We start from the raw sequence: 22157 nt of genomic DNA, 5'->3' as shown, positions 1-22157 counted from the left end.
CCGACATGCATCCGACCTGGAAGGCCTTTGCCACAGTGACCCACAATGCTCACAGTGTGGTTTGCAAACACCAAGCCAGAACACAGCAAAGCCAATTGCAGTGACATCATTATTATACCAGTACAGCACCTGAATACTAAGAAGAGAGGCCATTTAAAGGTGAAAACATGCACTTCTTAGCTGCAACTGTCTGCAATTTTCTTTCTTCTATGCAATGTCAAGTACCATAATCATGACGCTACCAGGTCAACCAACAATGATCCCAGATTGCACACTGTGTACAGACATGACAAAAGCTGCAAATGCTGCCATGTCACACTGCTATGTAATAGGGTGCACTCACCCGAAAAGCATCACCTGCTCCAGAAGACTGTGGACCACTGAATTCAGATGGCCTTGGACCTTGCACAGGCATGTCAAAGCCACCTGGCTGGCCAGCTGCCATGAAATGTTCCAGTCCCTGATAGCAATAATACTTTTCTTGGTACCTTGTGCTACAACCTCATGAAACAAGAGGCTTTAAAGAAGAAAGTTACCTTATTTATAAGTACGAGTGAGGATATTCGAAACGTCCAAAAGTTTGCAAATGCTAGTACTGCAGAACACCGCTATTATGCCTCCGTGTGCTGCATTTTCCCAGCTCCTAGGTTTTCGTGAACCAGTTCCATCTAAGCTCCCACAGAAAACCACGCAATACAAACTTAGCTCTTACAACTGTGGCCGTATGATATCCAGACGTCTTTTTGCAACAGCGGTCAAACCCGTGCTGGCATATTGACAGCTATGCCTTTAGCGCGTCTGGAATGGTTAAGGCGACACATTTGGCGGCTTCTGGTGTGTTGCATCCACGCCAATGTTGAACACTCTTTTCTTACAGGGGCGGCATGAATCTTATGTTGTTAGTATACCTGTTGGTGCAGTTTCATCAGCGTTTCGGTTCGAGCGTAAGAAGGCGCGAAAATGAAACTATTCCATGGCAAATGCTATGCGGGTAGTGCTGTACGAGATTGTCGTAGCGCGGGTTGGCTTTGAGGCATACCTATTTCTGCTATCCATGTCATTCTTGTTGCCTGCAACTTAAAAATGAATTGCTAGGCTCCGGTGGACGAAGACTGTACAGGGCTAAAACAGCTGCCTCGAAAATAGCGCACAAGCATGCAAGTGTGCTCAAACATTGCCCACTCCATGCGCCCACTGTCATTACTGCTGCTTCCCTTCCACCTGAAGCTGTTCAGCCAGATGGACAACCATCTTGAATTACAGAAAAACTAGCGCCAAACCATGCACACCACAAGAAAAGATTGATGACGAGACACAAGCACTAACTCACAACTGAAATTTTATTGAAGCCAGGAAGCACCTTATATAAGGTGAAGTCTCAAAGGGAAAGAAGGGTGGCATGGATGAGAAGGTGAACAAAGGCAACCATCTGGGAATGCAGAAACAGGCAGGCAGCCAAAAATCCCAAAACAAAAAGAGCAGATACTTGATAGCAGAATCTAGAAAATTGTACTCTGAAGCAAAAAGAGATAAAGATGGAGTGCTGACACACCTACAGTCAAATTTCTTTATGTAAAACGCCTCCAGACTAACACGTGCAGTTTTACCTGTGCTTTTGCCAAGAATCTTCGTCTCATTTGACCGCGCCTCGACCCGTCGCAGCTCATTATGTGTGCAACCAAATGTGCGTACTAATCTTTCAAATCTGATAAATTTCGGGCATGGTCCCCCAAACGCTCGTTGATGCAGCGGCCAGTCTGGCCGACATAAAACTTCCCACACGTTAAGGGGATAGCGTAGACCACTCCTACAGAACACTTGGTAAACGAAGAATCGTCCTTCATCTGGCAACCCCCCTTTCTTGAGTTGCAGATTCGGGGGCACAACTTTTCCAGCTTGTTAGGAGCCGAAAAGTCAACACTCACTCCATACCTGTTGGCCACTTTCCTCAAGTTGTGCGAGGTTTTGTGTACGTAAGGCACAACTAGCAACTTCTGTGTCCCGCGACGATCATCTCTGGTATTTCTTTGCGTTCCATGCTTAAGTTTTTGAAGAGGCAGCGCACATGAAAGCACGTCAGCTTGTGGACGATAGCGGAAGGGACCAAGTTGTGGCCCATGTGAGCTGCTCATTTGTTTCGCGGCAACCACTTTGATCATTCTCAATTCCTGTCAGAACCTATAAACTGAGTATTTTAGACTACAGAAGACAAGAAAGAAGCGCATTACAGAAACACAGGACTCGAAGCCAGCCCGCACAACCACACCGCATGCTGGGACATCAAGGGCATGTTTTTGTGTCTTCGGATCACGACAGCTGCTGAGCACAAAAGCCCATCACTGGGCTTTCAGTCCAGCAAAACCGATAGATAAGGGCTAAACAGGCTACGCGTCGTCATGAACGCAGCGGTAGAGGCAGCATTCCACAACCGGCGCTTTGTCTTTAGGCATCTCGAGGGAGCGTGAAAGGGATGGTTGTGCTCATGTTGCAGCTCGGTTTGTCGCATTGGTGCTCATTTCGCGACCTGTCTTGTTGCGCTTTGACAGCAGTGCCTTAAGCCTTGCCCCTTTGGTAATTGAACGATGACATGACTGCTCAAGCCAAGAGGTATCTGGCCATCTTACAATGTGCATGACAGCACTCAGTAAGCTCCTCTGTCATGCGAGCATAAAGTCAAACTGTGCTATAAGACCTTTTTCCCTGAGTGACACTGTTATCCAAAGAACTGTAAATAAGGTATTAATCTACAAAGAAAACTTTATTATTATATTACTACTGCATGAGTCCCTCTCACTTATTTAATGCCTGATAGGACTTACAGGTATCTTAAATCACGCTGATAAGTGGAAACAAAATTTGTTTGCAATATCTGTTGTTTTCTCATAGCTATGTTTTGTGCAAAAAGTTACTGTCCTTAACTGAACTAACTATACATATATTCGAAATTATTCGAAAATATTCTAATCAAATCGCAACCAAAAATTTGATATTGGCACACCTCTATCTATGTGCACAGTACATAAAGCTAAATAACTTTCACTCCTGTTTTCACTGAAGTGCCTCTTTTCCCTGTATGGAATTTTGCAAAACTCTATGCTCTCTGTTACGCAGAACTACAATAGCCGACCGATATTTCGGACGCCAATAATTCGGACTAGCGCGATATTTTGGACTTCGCTGAGAAACCGTCGCACACCTCATAGGAACATGTACATTTTTACGACCGATATTTCAGACTTTGCGGAGTCTAAAAGTTTGAATTTTCGGACTAAAATAAACGCCAACAATATTGTGGTGAATGTTTTTCAACTGAAAGTTTGTTATTTCGGCCTAATGTAGACGTGAGCAGGCATCGCTGTCACTACCAACCGTTCCCCGCCACCGTGAAAGGCGCCATCTTGGATTTAAACAGAATCGGCTTGGTGGGCGCAATCGGACTGGCTTAGATATGCTTGGCTATTTGTTCTCTATCGTTGCCATTCGAGATGATGAGATGCTTTCCATTGCCACCGCCGTGGTGGCTCAGTGGTTATGGTGCTCGGCTGTTGACCTGAAAGACGCGGGTTCGATCCCGGCCGCGGCGGTTGAATTTCTTTGGAGGAGAAATTCTAGAGGCCCGTGTGCTGTGCGATGTCACTGCACGTTAAAGAACCCCAGGTGGTTGAAATTTCCGGAGCCCTCCACTACGGCGTCTCTAATAGCCTTAGTCGCTTTGAGACGTTAAACCCCAAAAACCAACCAACCAAACCAACCTTTCCATTGCCATTGATATGGCCTACAAAGGGTGCGCGATCGCATTGAAAATGATACAATGGGACACTGCAGCATCCGCCGCGGCTTGGACAGCGGGGCAGCAAATGCGGTAGACGGAGGGAAGGGGGGGAGGGGGGGAGTGCACATTCGGAGGCGCTCGCATCTTCCCATGGGTGTTACCTCTCGGTCTTCGCGAACGTCATTGCCCCATGCAAACTGACTGTTCTTGCTTCGTGCAGCGAGTGCATTCATTTGCAGCATGACCACGGCCATGTCGCACATCTGGTATCATGATGTGATAAGGTGCGGACATGAACAAAGCACGGCTATGACTCAGATAGAGTCTAATATTATCGCTTGCAGGCGGAACATGAGGAGCGGCGATTTTGAAAGCTGATTTTAAGCAGAAAAGTTTATTTTTTTAAGTTCATGGATTTTCGGACTGTTAGATTATTCGCACCATTTTTCGGGTCCCGCCGAGTCCGAAAAATTGGCTGGCGACTGTATCTCATGAATTGTCCTTGTGCTCCTGCCCACACCCATTCGCTGTCAAAGACCACACAGGTGAAGCACACCGCTCCCGAAGGATGTGAAGCCAAACAATACCCACCGGCGCAAAGTGTGAAGGTGGTGGGTTCTGACGGGCCACATGAGGCAGTGGCGGTGGCTGCTGTGGTGGATGGAGCAGGGCAGGTGATGCAAAGGGCTCTGTGCGCAGCAGCAAGGGTGGTCCCCCCTGCGACATGAACGGGGGTCGCAGGAAGGGTTCTGGCTGCTGGCTGCCAAAGGGAGGAGGAGGAGGGCCCCGTGGGTTCTGAAAGGGCTGCATACCCAGGGGCACACCTGCGTGGCACGTCAGGGCACTCAGTCAACTCTCAACTCAGTGCACACAGAACACAACATGGGTCGCCACCAGACATACAGCAAGTAGTTGGACGTGCACGAGGATAGCTCGCCAATAAAAAAAAAAGAAAGGACGGACTACACGAATACAGTCAATCCCGGATAGTATAATGAACCCAGATATATCGAACTGTTGTTCATAATGAACAGCCAAACACCTCCTTGAAAACCCCATGCAAAAGTATACCACAACTGTCTGCTTTCATCAAACTCCCATTCATCAGAAAATTCAATACATCGAAGGGCAAACTTGTGTGCATTTCAAACGAAATTTTACATTATGAATTTTGGCTATATCGAACAATTTTACAATTTTTTACCTGTTCGCTATAACGAGGTTTGACTGTATAATAATATATCGCTTATAACGATCTAATTCTTTAGATTTATAAATTTTCCAATTGCCCCAATGTAAAAATAAACCGTACATAATGATACAATTATCAACGAAATATTGGATACAACAAGTTTCTGGCCGCCTGGAAGGCGACTACCATGAAAATTTGTCTCAAAGTCTGATAAAAAATAAAATAATTCGAACAGAATGACCTGAAAACTCGTCATAAGTGCTGCAAACAGACCGGCGTGGAGAAATCGCGAGGGACACTGCGTGCAGCCTTAGGAATCGTTGGAGGGAGGAGGGGAAGAGCTCGCTTCTTCCCCTCTTTCTTCACACAAGTTCCCCCGCCTGTTTGCGCATTCGTGAAAGATGGCACTGACTAACCGCAAGGCAATATCTTTCAGGGCGAGGCAGCAAATTCATAGGCATTTCCGCCAGGGTTCCAAGGTTGGAAGCCTCACAAAAAAATTTATGGGCTTTTGCATCGACGATTTCAACAATCATCATGGCTGGAGATGTTCTCAAGGAGGCTGACACCAGTGGCCATGACGACCAGCAAAAGAAGGTTCTTAGAGATCCTTTGCAAGGCGACGTCAAAGAGTCTCTTTACCAGTGCATCGCGACCGCTCGCAACTGGAATGTTCCCATCACTGGACCAATAATCCACAAGTGCTTACGGCTTCGCACAGGTGTGGTGGATATCTGCACTCTTGACAACCACGTGCAGCACAGAACCCCACATGTATTTCTATTTCAATATCCTGTATTTGTACACAGTATATACTGCCGCCAACCCCTATCCTTTCTTCTATTGCTCCCCCTTTCTCTCTCTCTCTCTTTCCTTTTATTCCTGCTAGCTGCAGCTCAGGTGCTTCAGGTTTTGATGGCAGTAGCCATGGCTAATAACATCTTTTCCGTCCATTTTAATTTTTATTAATAAATAGCCACTAACAACAACAACATATCTGCTACTCACAGCAGAAGTGGAAACAGTCTCACGTCATGACATGTGCACCCATTACAGGTTGTACTGTCTGTGTGCGTGGTGTGTGTATGGGGTGTCGTGGAATCACGAATCACACATTGAGGACATAAAATTATGCCGTCCACAGGCCAAGCCATAAGCAATAAGCTGACAAAGTCCTTTGATATGCATAAAAATCAAAGCTCAAAATAACAAACAGTAAACAAACCAACCCTGGTTTCGCACACCAGGTCCGAGACCGGCAGCACCATTGCGAAATTGGGGGTTGACAAAGATCTTGCCACGTGGTCCATCTGCACCAGCCACAGCCCCTGGATGATAACCTCGCTGCAGCGGTGACTGTGTCCCAAATCGCACAAGGCCTGGGCCATGAACACCAAAAGGTGGTGACACCCACGGCTCAATGTGCTGGGTAGCACCACGGTAGCCGCCACGTGCTGCTCCACCGCCTCCTCTCTGCAGCAATTTTCAAGAAAGCGACCACACCATGCATGCTCAAAACGCAGAAAGCAGGGGACATAATGTGAGCCTTCCAAACACACTCCACAATTTTCACTTAGAGCCATCTTATGTTGCAATTGCTATGAGTCCAATAATGGCACCCACGGCCAAAGAAATATGCTGTTCAAGAAGACGGCCCTGCCTCATGTCACACTACTATACATACATTCTCCAAGCTGCACTGTTTGCATTTGTAGTGTCCATGTAGTGTCCATGAGCACTCAGTTTCACGCACAGGAAGAACCGTGCAGATGGACACGAAGGAAAGCATATGGGCGCCAAAATGGCAAGATTCCTAAAAAAAGACCACCAGCGTCTTAATCACGTCTGAAGTGACGCGCAGCAGAGCTGGGCTTGATGCACAGCTAATAGCCACTATCACCATGAGCTGGTAGCCAGTATATTAACCCAATGCTGGCAGTGTAGCTCAGAAAAAAAAAAAAATTCTCCACCAACACTGGCTCAGTGTTCGACTTAAGAGCATTAGCTGCGGGATCTTCAAGTGTTTACAGCGGTGCGCTCAGCAAAACGTGGAGAAGACCGAATCCAAACATCCACGGATGTTTCCCTTCTGGAAACAACCCTTCTCAGACACAATCAGCGCCATCTACCTCATGGATTTTGCACAACTATTGCGATCTGCAGCCACCTTCGCTCTATCTGGAATATTTCCCCATTATATCAGTTGATAAATTTTATAAGTGTGAGCATCACAACACGACAGATAGTTTAAAACCATCTGGAAACCCCTACGACAAACGATTTGGCCGTAATGGCCGTCTGAAGGTCCTAGGAATGCACGGTTTGGGAGCGCAAAGGTCGTCGGTGTGAATCCCACACATATTTTGGGCTTCATCTGAATTGGTAATTTTATCCTCAGAACAAGCCAAGTCATTTCGCACCACCTCAAACATTCTGCATCAAACAGGTGACCCCCCAAGTTTTATGCAAATGGTGGTTCTGGCGGGGTCCCACTTCGGTGGCTGCTATACTGGCACATATATAATGAATCGAAAGTACAGGCATCAAATGAGGCACTATGCGCCCACTGTTGCTATGTGATAGAGTGTTGTATGTGGGGACCATGCCCCGCTCGTCCCCTGTAGTTGGCTTCCCCGCGATGCACAAAAGCAGTGACAAAAGCACCCTGGACGGTGTGAATGCTCTGCATGCATTCAGGGGAGACGAGCTCTCTCTTCAGTTCACAAAGAAAACGGTGCAAGATATGGAGGGCTGTCGTGTATGTATCTCTTTTGTCCCTGTACTTCGCGCCGTTTCCTTTGTGAATCATATCCGATGTGTAGCTCATTATAAAAAATAAATTTTATATGCGTATTATTAGAAGAACTTCCGCATGTTTGACATAAAGCATAATTCACTCTATCCAAGTTAATTATATTTGGGGTCGATTATTGGGGATCAACTGTACTACAACAGGCTGACAGCAACAAGACACCACAGCCACTGCAGCAGCTAACGCTCACCTTATTATTCTGACCCCTGAAGTTGCCACCACCGCGGCCCCGTCCACGTCGGCCGGGTGTCCGCCGGTCATCTTCACGATTGAGGTAAGAATCAATCTTGGCCACATCTGCCTCAGTGATGACTGAATCTGCGAGTTGCACATTGCAAATAAACGACAACTCGAAAGCAAGACAACAAAAGGAGTAAGTACTCATCATCATTCACCCAAGTGCAGCATTAGGATCCACACAGGCTGTGTTTCGGTAGATGCTAATGAGCAATTACTCCCTTACTACACATCTACTCCACTACAGCGGAGTTCCCTAAGAATCGGACTAAGACATCTGCAAGGCAACTTTTAAGAAAAGAGCCCCAGCAGTGCAACTTCGTTCGCACATAGCATCACACGAACACCTTCTTCTGCACCGTGAAAAAAAATACGCAGAACGCTAGGAGACCATGAGATTCTAGCTCTTGGCATGTATTTACAGCAATTGTCCCAGTAAAAACTTACGACTGTAATGACCAATAGCAGATGTCAAGTGCAGAATGCTAAAACCAGGTTGGTATTAACACTGTATATTATTTCAATTTCGTGCAAATTGTTCACTACATGAAATTTCCTGATTTGAAGGGACAGAAAGTTGAATTTTAAGCGCCAAGTTTTTTCTGAACTCAATTTTTTTTGACGCAACAGAACTAAGGTGCTCGATTCCAAAAAAATTACAAACGCTGTAGATGGTTTTTACTGGTAATTTTTCAATCAATGCATGCACTCGTTTTTATGTAGGGCAATGCTGAAACTATGACAGCGAAAACGATGGCGATTGCTTGTTGGCAGAAGTGATGTATCAAAGAATATTATGTATATATCTCACCTCCCAGACAATAACTAGACATTTTTAATATAGAGTACCATTTATTTCAGTTTCTACACTCAAAGCTATCATGCCACAGTGACGCACACCTCATCGACAAAAGTTTGGTAGACTGTGGTTGCCCCTTCATCCGAAAAAGGAAAAACACGGTGGTGCCATCTAGTGACCAAAGCTAAACGATACGAAGGGTGCGCTGCCTTTCATCAAACGAAGCACTGGGGAGAGCGCAAACTTTAATAAAACATGAGGAACACTCCTGGAAAAAAAAAACAAGGTGCGTTTAAAACAAATCAGTGATATTTTATTGAGATGCGGTCACGTGATGCACAGCACTAATAATGGCAGGGTTTCACTGTAAGATGGCACTTTGTACGATTTTCAATGCCAAATTAAAATTATATAACCTTGTTTCTTCAATATTGCAGTGTTAAATTCTTGCAATATGAGGCACAATCTTCTCATTTCCATCAAAAGCTCGCAACATGTTTTGGCTATTGATCAATCCCTTTCAGGCATTGTTTTCAGAGAGCCTGACAACACATTTTATTTAATGCTCTAATGATTTTATATCTTATACCCCTAGGCCCATATTCAGTTAACAATCTTCACTGTACCTGCTAATGGTGAATTAGCAAAAAAGTTCATAGAAAATGAACGAAGCCAACTTCTGGCCAGGTGTGGTAAAACCATCAAAGTGGGTCGCCAACAATGATGTTGGCCGCTATATACAGTCGTGCATTGTTAATATGGACACTTTGGCTCCCGAGCAAAATTGTCTATAAATCAATTCACCCGTAACAGCGAATTGCGAAGAAAAAGAAACAGGAAAAAAAACAAAGCTCCCCATGATTAGGGGCTGCTTCTCCGCACAGTGGTGGTCAGTGAAGTTTAGATTAGAAACGATTTTGGGAGCTCCAAGCCCATCATCCTGGTTGTCACTATGCTTGAAATAATGTGCTGCAGCTCCACGTGCCTAGTGATACCTGCATGATACCATCTCATGGCTATACGGCCTAACTGCTACTCACATCCCCCTACCCCAAGACTCAGTCAGCTGATGGCTTTGAATTAGGCTTTCTATGTAGCACAAACTGCAGAGAAAGTTTTCTTTACAAGCATTCATTCAATACAGCAGATATGGGGCGTCAAATCTGCAACTTTGTGCTGTAATGGATGAAACCGAAAAAGAAAAGGGCCATCAGTGAGTCATTTTCACTTTTCCATTGGATTCATCCAGTGCACTGCACTCAAGATGCAAAAAATAAAAAATCTGGTAGTGCGATTACAGATCTGTTCTCATCTCTCTCCATACTAATGCAACAAAATACATGGGCACCAAAGGGCTCTATGCATTTCCATCATGTCCACTGTCTGGACAGCGAGATACCATATTAACAATGCGTAAATACATTGACAAAGTTTGGTCCCCAGAAAAACTGTACATCATACGAAACATCCATATTAACAGGGGTCGTATTAACGAGGCATAACTGCACAAAGCAATCACAGTTTCTATATTACGCCACCACAAGGCACACACGTGCTGGATAAAAACAAGCATTCCAAACAAGGAATAACAGCAAAACCACACAACCAGCAAAAGTTATTAGTGTCCCTCTCAAGCGATTTCCTCAATGCGCGAAATTCTTAAGGCAAAGCACACCTGTCAGACATTTTTCCCCTAGCCTTGCTTGACGCCACACAGGAGGAGGACTGTGCTCACCAAGGGAATCGGGGATGGCCTGACGCCGCTTGGAGGATACGGTGGCTATCACGGTTCCAGCTCGCCTCTCTGTCTGAAAGCGGCCTCTGCGTCCCTCCTGCTCTTCTTCTTCCTCTTCGTCTTCCAAGTTTCTCGAGGGGGGCTCCCCCTCAACAGACTCGGCCCGGGAGAGAACTGGAGAAGCAGCAGGCTCTGGGGCCGATGGTATGGGCTCCTCTGGCTGCTCATGGGGAGCTGGCACCACATTCGGGGCTGCCTTCTCCGGCCGGTTTGGAGGGCGGTGCCGTTGTGAGTTAAACTGGCTGCTTGACAAACTCTGCGGGCATTTGAGTACCCACTTAACAGCTGGAACATCGAACTACAATGCAGTGTCTGGTTAAAAATGACAGACATAAGAAACATCTCGTGCTGTTTTGCAGCCTCTAGGTGCAAATCTGCCATGCTGGCCATTAAGAACCAGAGAACACACTAGCCCATGCAACCTAAAGCACTGCCCTTTTTATTTCTGGAAGAAATAAAGAAGTGAATTGAACTAAACTAGTATAGCGAGCTTTATTGAGCCACTAGCAAAGAGCACAAAGGGACATCGAAAGTCTTGAAGCCTAAAATTAGGGGATGGACTTTTCGGTTTAAACTGAAAGAAACAGATAAGAGTACAAGAAATTCACTTTTAAAATTTGGTATTAACCTCTTCAAAAAACGTCAGTATTCTTGGGCATGCAAGACATAGCTAGATGGCTGTTAAATGCGAGTTACACTAAGCCAAAGTTGAACTAAGTAAGGAAGCCAGGTGCATGATATGATGATGGTAGTTTTGGATAAGCAGTGCAGTTGTACGATTTGAGGCACTGCTACGTTAGCTTACGCGCCTCTGCAGACTGGGAAGCATCACCTCCTCACCGCCTTCCAGCTGTTTGAAGTTAGACGGTTAAGTAGATTATGTAACACACTGGCACGAAACCACGCATGGGTCATGAAAAAGTATGTTCAAGCTACTGCAACGATTGAGCACCACTTCCATTGCTGCACAACACGTAGCCATTGTGAGTGCCCTATCCTCGCCCTCAATCCAGGCTGACAATCCAATGATAACAAGTCAAACTAGCTCTTAGAAATAAACTACCACTTTTGTTTTTGTCTGCTGACTACCTCATTTAACTTGAGCTGCCCTTTAAAAAAGACTATTGAAATTTTTTCTGCAAGCACAGCTCTACACACTACTACCACTACCAGTTTAATTACTGGTAAATAAATTGTTCATGATGACAAGAACCCCCCGAAATAGACTTTAAGCGACTTCTGACCATGGAGACCTGCTACACTAAATCAGTGAAAAGAGTCAGTATTTCATATGTCAAAAATAATATCCGCCGGAAAAAAAAAATCGCATTCTGAAATAAAAATCCCCAAAAAAGTCAACAACAGAATTTTCAAAAAACAAAAACAGAGAAGTCCTATCCTAACCTATAACGTCCTTTCAGATGAACTGCTAGCCACCTTTTCACAAGGAAACCTCACCACGAACTTGTCATTCCTAAGAGTGCATAGAAATTATATCTCCGCGAGAATAAACCGATGTATAAACATGTGAGGGGCACTGACCTCATCAAAGAAGCTAAACTTCAGGGTTTCTCTGGCCCCAAAAAGCACAAGATTTTACACCTTTTCAAACTGCAGTAGGGCAGTACAGAGAAGTTTTGGTTTCAAAAGAAATGGCCAAAGGCATAATACTACAGCTATGTGATCTTGGGACCTACCTCTGCATCTTCACTCTCCTGTATAAGGGAGTCAAAATCCGGGTCTATGTCGACATCTAGCACATCTCCATCGTCATTCCTGGCAGAACAAAGCGAAAAAAAAGTTACAGACGATCAATGCAACTGATGCAGCTAGGTATGTCTTAGCATTGTGCTCCCCTTGAACGAAGCAGCCACTGATGGGTCCAGACTGTGCGAACAGGTGGCATGATTCAGTCCATCAATCGCTGTTTGACACACCGTACCCCAGCTACACTCTCCCCACCCTATATACACTAATCACAGCACGACATGACATAGCTCCTCTCCATTCTCCCTCGCCCTCTACCCATCCTCTCATCTTCCCTCTCTCCAGTACACCACTTGCCATCCGTTGCCTACAACCCTCTCTTCGTCTTGCCTCTCTGATGTTCCCTCTCCCTCGCAAGGGTATTTCCCTCTTTCACTTAGCCACTTGCCAACTGAGGCTTCAGACGGACGAACAGACAGATTTTTTTCCAACATGGGGTTTCCAATGCTAACACATCAAAAACCTAGTTATACCCCTGTCACACAGCCAGTTTCAATAGGCATCGAGTTGACAGACTTCAAGATTCTCAATCGCTACTGAACCCAAAGGAGTTGTGTCGCTGCTACACGGTAAATCTCAATGGCCATTGAAATGGTTCTCGTGTCTTACGCCAAAGCTTACGTGGCGCCACAACCACTACTTTCGATTTTGCGTAAATAACAAAAATATTTCTATAAATATAAACTAAATGTGAAATACACTTTTTTGGAATCAGACGAGGTTTTCGGTTATTACTAAAGGTCAGTTACATTACCTTGGAACAAACAGCCTTTTCTGTGATTGTCTGTCACAGTTTTGTAATGCTCTGGCTACACTGATACCGCTGGCGTTTTTTTTCTCCGATGGAGTATAAAATTACTGCACTTTAAACCAGATCGATACCATTTTTAAGTTATTGTACAGACTAATATTTTACTGCGTGAGTTTAGGAGAATAATGTTTGTTCATGCTTTTGTGCCGCGAATGTATCATACACGAAAGTGCGCAGTGGCGCCGCTTGAACCAATACTAGCAACCTTGGGCGATGCTCGGAGGCCCTTCAAATCTCAATAGAGTTCCGCTCTGCTCCATTGACTCGAGAAACTATTGACTCGATGACCATTGAAACTACCCGTGCAGAAGCACTCAATGGTCTGAGTTGATAGAATATCAATTAGAGGGCTCTCAAAATGCCCTTGTGACACACAGGGGTATACCCACCTGTTGCAAGAAAAAGCATCGTCTTCGCCAAAAGTAACCTAGCAATGTGTTTGTCTCTTCGCCATGTAGTCATGGCATCCGTTAAGCTCTAAATTTGTGTGCTGGAGCTGTAAGGGCCCAACTATACGGCTGAGAAGCAAACCCTACATGAGAAGGATAGGCAACTCCTAAATGCTCTTGAAATTCACGCATTAAGCATGCTGGAATATAAGTGGGGGCCGTAAAACTTGCTGTTCAATCAATGTACTTGGCTTCTGCCTATTGTTGCTTGTTTTACATTTGTCGCAGCTGTTGCGCTGCATTCCAGTTGCTAATTTCTAGCAGTAATTTTTTTGTTTGTTCAACAGTAAGTATCCTACCTCCCAGAGGTCAATCTCTTAAAGTAGAAGCCTTCACTTCCTTTGCTTGCACAAGACAACATGCGCAAGACTCTCGGGTTCACAGAAGAGTGCACACCCATCCCTACACCAACATCACGCTGATATTATGACAAAGAGGAAGCAGGCATAGTATGAGGACAGTAGAGAAAAAAATGGCTGAGGCTTAACTTGGTTAACCCTGGTCAGATGCGAAGCATATTGATGGCTAGGCTTGTTAATACATGGCTTTCTTTGGTTGAATACTTGATCATTTTAATACAACCACTAGAAGCCTTCGTCGTGGGAGAAGACAACGGCATGGCTACAGCGGAACGCCGACTAACCCCGAGACGCGCGTTGGGTGGGCGCCTGGATTGCCACGGAAGCCGCGTCCGCCTGCTCGGTGGAGCGAGCGTTTCACCTACACCGAGTGTGAACGCGCGTTCGAAATGCGCGGGAATGCCGCTCGAGGACATTCCGGTGTCTGGGCGATGGCATCGTTCTCCCTCTCCCAGCGCGTGACGGCGATCTGTCGTGACGTCATGTGTCATGTGGTATGTCACGTGGTGTGTCGTCACTGTACCACGTGGTCTGCACGGCGTGCAACCACAGCGACGGCGCGAGGTGGACCCTCATCTTCCTCTGTTGTGACGTCATGTGTCACGTGGTAACCACGGCGAAGGGCTGTAGTGTACCTCTAGTAATATGCTTCGCATAAAAATGGAAGAGAACAGTCTCTTTCACATCGAACACTAAAATCAGCAGCTGGATTACAACTGCCCATCAACCCTGTCCTCAAAGTAATAGGCCAATCAAATGCATGGTGAGCCTTCAAAAGAGCGAACTGTTGGGCTAGTTGGCAGTCGACATCATATTCAGTGCATTTAGTGCAAAGGAAAGGACAACATAAAGAACATGAAAAATGTCCTTTATGTTGTTCTGTCTTCTACATTAAAAAAAAAAAAAGGATAAAAATCATGAGCCTTCTGCTAAAATTTATTCACAGAGTGAACATTACCCAACAGAGTGAACATTCCTCAGTAGATTAGAATAGCAAGAGCTCTTTTAATGTGCGTTATCTTTGATGCATTTTGCACCAACACACCATAGCTGTGGCATCAGGGTGTCGAACCGGAACCAAACCTGAACCCAAGACCAGAACCGAACCCATTTAGCGGGAGCTTCGCCATGTTGGTTTTGTCAAGAAAAATATGAGAAGTTCGTTTACATAAGTTCCTTGGTTTATGCGGGTCTAACGTCCCAAAGTGACTTGGGGTATGAGGGACACCGCAGTTAATTAAGGGCTCCAGAAATTTAGACCACCTGGGGCTCTTTAACGTGCACTGACATTGCACAGTACACAGGCCTCTAGAATTTCGCCTCTATCGAAATTAGACCGCTACGGCAGAGATTGAACCCGTATCTTTCGGGTCAGAAGCCGAGCACCTTAACCACTGATCCACCGCGGAGGCTTGATCTTAGAGGATTTTCAATGGAAAAACCATTGGTGTAACAGGTCGCACAGCGAGAATGCACACCTCTGAAATGTGCTTGCAGTAATAAAGGAGAGCACACTGAATTGCACAACACATTTTGCGTTCTGCTCCTAGATCAGGACCTCAAAAGTCTCATCAGTCGCCAAAAGGGCTCATTTCGCTTTTCTAGACTGAGCTGTGGAATTTATTAATATTTACTACTTCATTATATGCTTCATTCTCCTCACTAGGGGGCCTATTCAAATGCAGTGTGCTTTCTTTGGAGATCCACTTCCGCTTTCTGTACTCACTGCTTGAGACACAATACCTATTAATGACACAAGTTTTTGGCCCTAATTATGGCACACCCAACTCCACTCTCACAGCCTGCGTGTTTTGCCAATGCAATAAAAAAAAAATCAATTCTGTGTGCTCTCTCTACCATAAACGAGCACAATTGAATGCAGCAGCAAAAATTCTGTGAAGCAATGTAGTGTATATTTCATCGCTGTATATTTCACCTCACAAGTTGTTTGCAGCCCTATAAAAGGTAGGGCTCTCTCGACCAATCAGGGCCAAGGAAAACAACAAATAGTCCCTCAAATATCTGAGCAGTGTTGTGGCAATGTTTAAAGCAATTATTGCGGCAATTGAAAAGGTAGCTCAGGATGGTGTTTTGAAAGTACAGTGTTTCATTCGCTGGTTAAATTAGCAGAGAAAGTCAGCACGAACACAGCACTGCAGAAACCTGCTGCAAAATAGTGCGTTGCCATTCTTAAACATGGCGTCTGCCGAGTGAGCTGAGTCTCTTGCATGCAGCAGCTGGACACTGGTGCTCTTTCCTTCCTGGGTTACCACCAGTTATGGGGTGAGGGGCGCGCAGGAACACGTTTTGCAGTGTGCACCGTTCTGACCGGCTCAGATCTCCGCAGCCTTCACAGCGCTGCAAACGACTTGTGAGATGGAGCATAGTTGTGGTTCTCTTTCTAATTATGGCACACCCAACTCCACTCTCACAGCCTGCGTGTTTTGCCAATGCAATAAAAAAAAAATCAATTCTGTGTGCTCTCTCTACCATAAACGAGCACAATTGAATGCAGCAGCAAAAATTCTGTGAAGCAATGTAGTGTATATTTCATCGCTGTATATTTCACCTCACAAGTTGTTTGCAACTTCGCGTGCAAAGTGAAAACAAGATTTGGAAATAGACTTTTCAGGAGAATCTCCATTACAGCTTCATCCTCAAATTTCAGGAGCTCACCTGTCTTCACTGTAACTGTACTCATCCACTATTTCAAGGCTATCACCATCACAGACAGTCACAGGGTTGCCTTCCTCATCCACATATTCTATACTGGTCACACTTCCAGTGGTAGTGTCTCCTGTAATTAAAAACAGACATGGGAAGTACAGCAAACACTCTGAGCTAGCTCACAACTTATTCAGAATGCATTTTGTAAGGCAAAGAAAGTAGACAAAGAAGTGAATGAAACCAACCACAAGGAGCAATAGTTTTGGCAATGTCTTTGTCCAAGTTTCCTTGCACGTACCATGAAATGCATTCTGTACCAAATCACAAACTAGCCCGTCTGCCTGTATTCACTCATTACTCTAGTCGGATACAACTCAAGAACTAGGCGGCAAATGCACCTCAAAGGAACCGCTCCAGCCAATGGCGTCTCCTCCCCTCTCCCCTCTGGCCGATCCCCTGGATCTGCTAGCGTGAAATCACAGGGGGTTTGCAGATGAATGAGGGATAACCAAGGCTTAATTAGATTAACTAGTAGAGTATCAGTAGACGAAACTGGCTGGAAGGTCTCCTATGAGGGGCATCTGCCGCTTCGTTAAGCAGTAACACACATGGCTTTTGCTTATACTTACGCTACCAGGATAAATAAAAATGAACATCAAAGAGATTGCACTTACGCTGACCACTAGAAGGTGCTTCGTCCTCATCCAGATCAAGCAAAGCATTCTCATCAGCAATGTCAAGCTCGTAATCTTCCTGAAATGAGCAAGCATGCTGCACATCAATGGGCTGCAAAGAAGTGAGTTGGATTGACGCCATAAAGCACTGCAGAAGCCGAGTTTGAAACGTTTTAAATCTCATGGAATGCAGTTATGCAGCTTTAGCTGTCAATATCAATGCAGCCTTAGTGTTACCTTGCCAGTCACTTAAACCTGCATTCTTGAGAACCTATTTCACAAAAAGTTACCTGCCCATCTTATCAGGTAAGCTAGATTGATAACTGTGAACTCAAGGAATGCTAATAACTTTACTTCCAGCTCACCTATGGTGAAACCTGTAAACGTATTATTTAGCCAATGTCACGAAGTCACAAGAAGTCACACAGTTAAATTAGTTCGACTATGAGTTCATCTGATGAGAAAGACAGGCTTTGAGCTCCTGTCTGCTTTGATTTTGAGATCGACGATCTTCAAACACGTTTGCCAGCATAAGACTACAGATCGTGTGAACCCATAGGTTGCTTGCTCCTCCATTTCACTGTGCCATGACGAAGCAGTACACGCCGGACCTGTGGCGCGGTACCTGCGTAAGAAAACTGGTAAGATAGCAGTGACACTCACCTTCAACTGGATGTCATCGTCCAAAATGTCATCTTCGGCGCTTCTGTAAAATATTTTAAGTGACACAGCCACAAAGGTCAAGGCGCATTTCCAACAGTCGACAGATAGCAACATAATAAGCGCTTTTACAGATTCCCCATTCCCAAGTCGAATTCCCAAGTCGAATTCCCAAGTCGACCGCCACAGGCGAATTACCGCGCGTTCGTTTACTTCTCAAACGAGTCCGAAGGAAGGCTGAAAAGTTGACTTACGTGTACAGCCGCCTAAAGCAACACAGTTAGTTATGTCAGAAAGATCAGAAAGAAATGAAGTCAACAGCAAGACATCTAAAAGATATTCAGAGCCGTTTTGTTTTCAACGGAGAGTGAGCACAACACACACCTTGCCATGTCTCTGTAAAGTTAGGCTTCCGAGCAAGGATCCTGGAGTGCTCAGGCTTTCACTTCGCAGCCACTCAAATTTGTGTCCAGTTTGTCACTAGCCATCGAAGCGCTGTTCTTATCGGTTTATTTATTACCACAATAAGTGTTAATTAAAAATAACCTGTCCACTTCGCGCAAAAAACAGAAGCCATGGCACAGCCCTCCGATTACAAGACCTGTTACATTGAGTCTCATACACCTCAAAAAAGATGGCGCTACGTACTGTACAGGACTACAAAGTTTACCTCAAAAAAACTTTTGCCAAGATGTGCCAAGTACTCGAAATCTAGTGTAAAGTATGAAATGAATTGTACAATGTAAAATCGCATAGAAGGGATGATACATTAAAAAGGCGGGCTCTTTAAAATTAGGCTTTTTGATAACCCTCGTCACTTTACCCTCGTACTCTCTGCCTTGGGCAGCTGGCTTCTAGGCTGTGGGCAGAGCGAGCGAGAGCTTTGTACCTGCGCAAAGGTTCCTTAGCTACTCAGCCAAGGTAGATAGATGTACTTGACCTTGACTCAGCCACAGCCTCAACTATTTCCTGTTCTACGAGCACATGCGCACGTGTCTCCCACAGCTCGGTGCTGAATATAGCGTTTCACATGTAAACGAAAATGCTAGCGAATCCTGCCGCCGTGGCGCAAAAACCCGTGTCGAGTCTTCGCTGCGATGAGCGGCGAGGTTTCAACGAGTTCGAAATTTTCGCTGCGACGCGCCGCTCAATCGCTCATTCGCTTGAATGTGAACCATCCTTATGGCGGCGCCCTTCGACAAAAGATCTTATACGCCGCTTCTAATGGCAGCACTACGCAACGCCTCGCGACAGCCTTCGCCACTTCCGCCGTCCGCAGCCCTGTTCAGTTCCTGCTGGAAGCAGCATTATTGCTCGGTTCAGTGGAGGGAACCCATATTCCAAATCTAACTCTGACGGTGCATGCTCTTGCGGGTTTTCCCCAATGCTGCGCGCATTACTTTTATATTAATAAGGTGGATTGGTGAGCTAGTTGGTTCATGATCGCATAATTGGACAGCAGAAAGTGAACAAGGACGTTGAAGAAACATGCAGAGAGGACAATGCTCTTCTCCTTTCTTCAACGCCCTTGTTCACTTTCTGCTGCTTTTGAGCGCTCATGTTTAACAGGGCCCAAAATATCACATGCCAAAGTGAAGAACTTTGTCTATGAAGCGTGTCTTTTAGTGCTATATGGTATAACTTGGACATTTTGACCTCAACAGAATTCTCAATCTTTCTGCTTTTTCTACTGCATATGTCTTGTCATTGTGGCTGGTATTGACAAACATCTTCTAAGATTGCTGATTCTTGTGTATGTCGGAGTCGTTTTGTGGGACACTTTGCAAATCTCATCGCTCATCTTGCCTAGGCAGCGAAGGTGCCTTCTGGCTTTCCTCCTTGTAAGGAGCAATTAATTCACATGCAGACCTTGTCACGTGATCTTTTAAACTTGGTACAAGACCTTAGAATTTAAGCAGGCACCTCACCTATGCAACAATTTGTTTATGCCGGACTGTGTGCTGTGTTCTGAAAGTGCAAAAGTGAAGACACAACTCATCCCTTTTGTGCTAAGAGGCGATCGTTCAACTTGATGCGGTATCCCAATGGATGACTGCAGGATGTCCCAAACGTCCGTAGGACGTCCAAGGGAGTTTTAGTGCCCACTGGGATCTTCCATAATACAGAGAGAGAGACTTTAATAAATAAAAGAGAGGTCTGCCTGGTTATGGGCCTGGCATGCTACTTCAGATGAGGGTGAAAGAAGAGGGTGAAAAAGAGAGAAAAAGGGAAAAAAGAAAGGTGACATCAAGCATACTCAACACTCACGCACTCACAAACACACATGATTATCACAGTAGGTCCACTAAACCCGTGTCTCACGCAGCTGAAGTCGCATCAGTCCAGGGTCCAAGGACATGCTCCAGGGGCACGGGGCCTTCCTGACAAAGTCCTAAAGCACTTAACAGTGCCTTGCGATGGGTATTAAAGATTTGGCAGCGGCAGATCAGGTGCTAAGGATCTTCGCGCACACCACATGTCAAGCACAGAGGGCTACTTGATACACCAATTTTAAAGAGATAGAATTTAGTAAAGGCAACGTCCAGACGAATTCGGTGCAGGCAATTACAGTCACGTCTATCTAAATTGCGCGGCATGCGAAATTCACCAGTGGGGTCGATGCGAAGGAGGGGTCTGTATTGACGCCGCGGTTCACACCACAAAGAGCGTTGCACCTGCCAGGATTAAGTAGTGAGAAGTCTCGTGCCATCACTACGAGAAAAAGATATGGGCAGGAACAAGGAGGTGTCGCCATGCGCCGACCTCGTTGCACCATCAGCACAATCGTTGCCTGCGAGGCTGCAGTGAGTGGGTAACCACTGAAGCACAACACGGTAACGCAGCTCACAGGCCTCGGTGTGTAACCTGTTCAAGTCATCGACGATCTGCTCCTGAAGGCTTCCTGATGACTTTATCAATTGTAGTGCAGCACGAGAGTCACTGAAGATAATTCACGCTGCTGGTGGTTGTTGTAGAATGTAAGTAGTAGCGTGAATTGCACCTGCCAGGATTTAGTAGCGAGAAGTCTCGCGCCATCACTACGAGAAAAAGATATGGGCAGGAACAAGGAGGTGTCGCCATGCGCCAACCTCGTTGCACCATCAGCACAATCGTTGCCTGCGAGGCTGCAGTGAGTGGGTAACCACTGAAGCACAACACGGTAACGCAGCTCACAGGCCTTGGTGTGTAACCTGTTCAAGTCATCGACGATCTGCTCCTGAAGGCTTCCTGATGACTTTATCAATTGTAGTGCAGCACGAGAGTCACTGAAGATAATTCACGCTGCTGGTGGTGGTTGTAGAATGTAAGTAGTAGCGTCGATCACTCAGCTAAATTGGTGGTAGTAATGTTGGCCCAATATACACATATATACTCTATTTTTTTTTGCACTTAGCCTTGCCTTGGCGCGACGTTTTTGCTAAATTGCCTGTCTGGCACAAGATGGAGCAGCAATCTGTTCGTGGTGCAGTTTGGAGCAATTGGAGCAGCACTTTTATAACTGGATCATGTGTGATGTGGGAAAGGGGAAAGCCCAACAACGTGATTTTGCACGAGGTCCGAGCCAATTGATAAACGCGCACAATTGATAAACGCGCAAAACGACGGAGAAAAATGAGAAGATTTTGTTCTGTTTTCCTGACACATTAACTTGATCTTTGGATACTTGTCCAGAGTGATTTTGCCATGGCTGCATTTATGAAAATCGGCGCGATATTTGATCACTCCTGTATAATCGGAAGTTTCTGAATATTTGAAACTTCTCAGATATCAATGTAACCAAATAAAAAACATAACTGTATTCGTATTCGAAATATCGAATATTCGCACACTCCTACTAAAATCTGTTGTGATATACACTGACAGTTATAATACCTCCAAAACTGTAGTGACAAACAATCAACCGGTTGGTAACACTACACACGAGATCTCTGAAATTCAATCACTCCATGTACAACTTTATACTGAATTTACATCCATTCCTTTACAACAATGCCTCAAAGGCTGAAACACAGCTTGGCTATAAGAATGCTGCACTATTTGTCATCAGGTTTGCTAGCTTTTCACGAGAACAAGAATAATGTTGCCTAATAAAAAGATAGAAAAAAAAGGCACTTGTTCAATACATATGAATGTGCACGATGCAAAATGAATTAAACAAGGAC

The 22157-nt window shown here is 45.2% G+C and overlaps 1 protein-coding gene across 3 annotated transcripts in view; it reads right to left on the bottom strand.

The window, feature by feature from the left end:
- LOC149341808 (uncharacterized) overlaps positions 1 to 18596 on the bottom strand; it is a 55383-nt gene extending 36787 nt beyond the window's left edge. For 2 of the 3 annotated variants that reach the window (XM_089544010.1, XM_089544011.1), the window contains exons 1-10: positions 18379 to 18596; positions 17998 to 18040; positions 17335 to 17413; positions 16670 to 16790; positions 12305 to 12383; positions 10548 to 10863; positions 7967 to 8094; positions 6194 to 6437; positions 4364 to 4596; positions 344 to 460 (exon numbers count right to left, since the gene is read on the bottom strand). In XM_089544010.1, coding sequence (XP_089400136.1) covers positions 344 to 460; positions 4364 to 4596; positions 6194 to 6437; positions 7967 to 8094; positions 10548 to 10863; positions 12305 to 12383; positions 16670 to 16790; positions 17335 to 17413; positions 17998 to 18040; positions 18379 to 18386 — 1368 coding nt within the window. In that variant the 5' untranslated portion in view covers positions 18387 to 18596. The remainder of the gene's footprint in view (positions 1 to 343; positions 461 to 4363; positions 4597 to 6193; positions 6438 to 7966; positions 8095 to 10547; positions 10864 to 12304; positions 12384 to 16669; positions 16791 to 17334; positions 17414 to 17997; positions 18041 to 18378) is intronic. The other variant, XM_089544014.1, reaches the window with a different exon arrangement.
- Positions 18597 to 22157: the final 3561 nt, after the last annotated feature.

This window comes from Amblyomma mixtum, chromosome 5, assembly GCF_055824585.1.
Source record: "Amblyomma mixtum isolate Tamu chromosome 5, ASM5582458v1, whole genome shotgun sequence".
In the NCBI taxonomy this organism is placed as follows: Eukaryota; Metazoa; Arthropoda; class Arachnida; order Ixodida; family Ixodidae; genus Amblyomma; species Amblyomma mixtum.
This window is presented reverse-complemented; position numbering and strand designations above follow the sequence as displayed.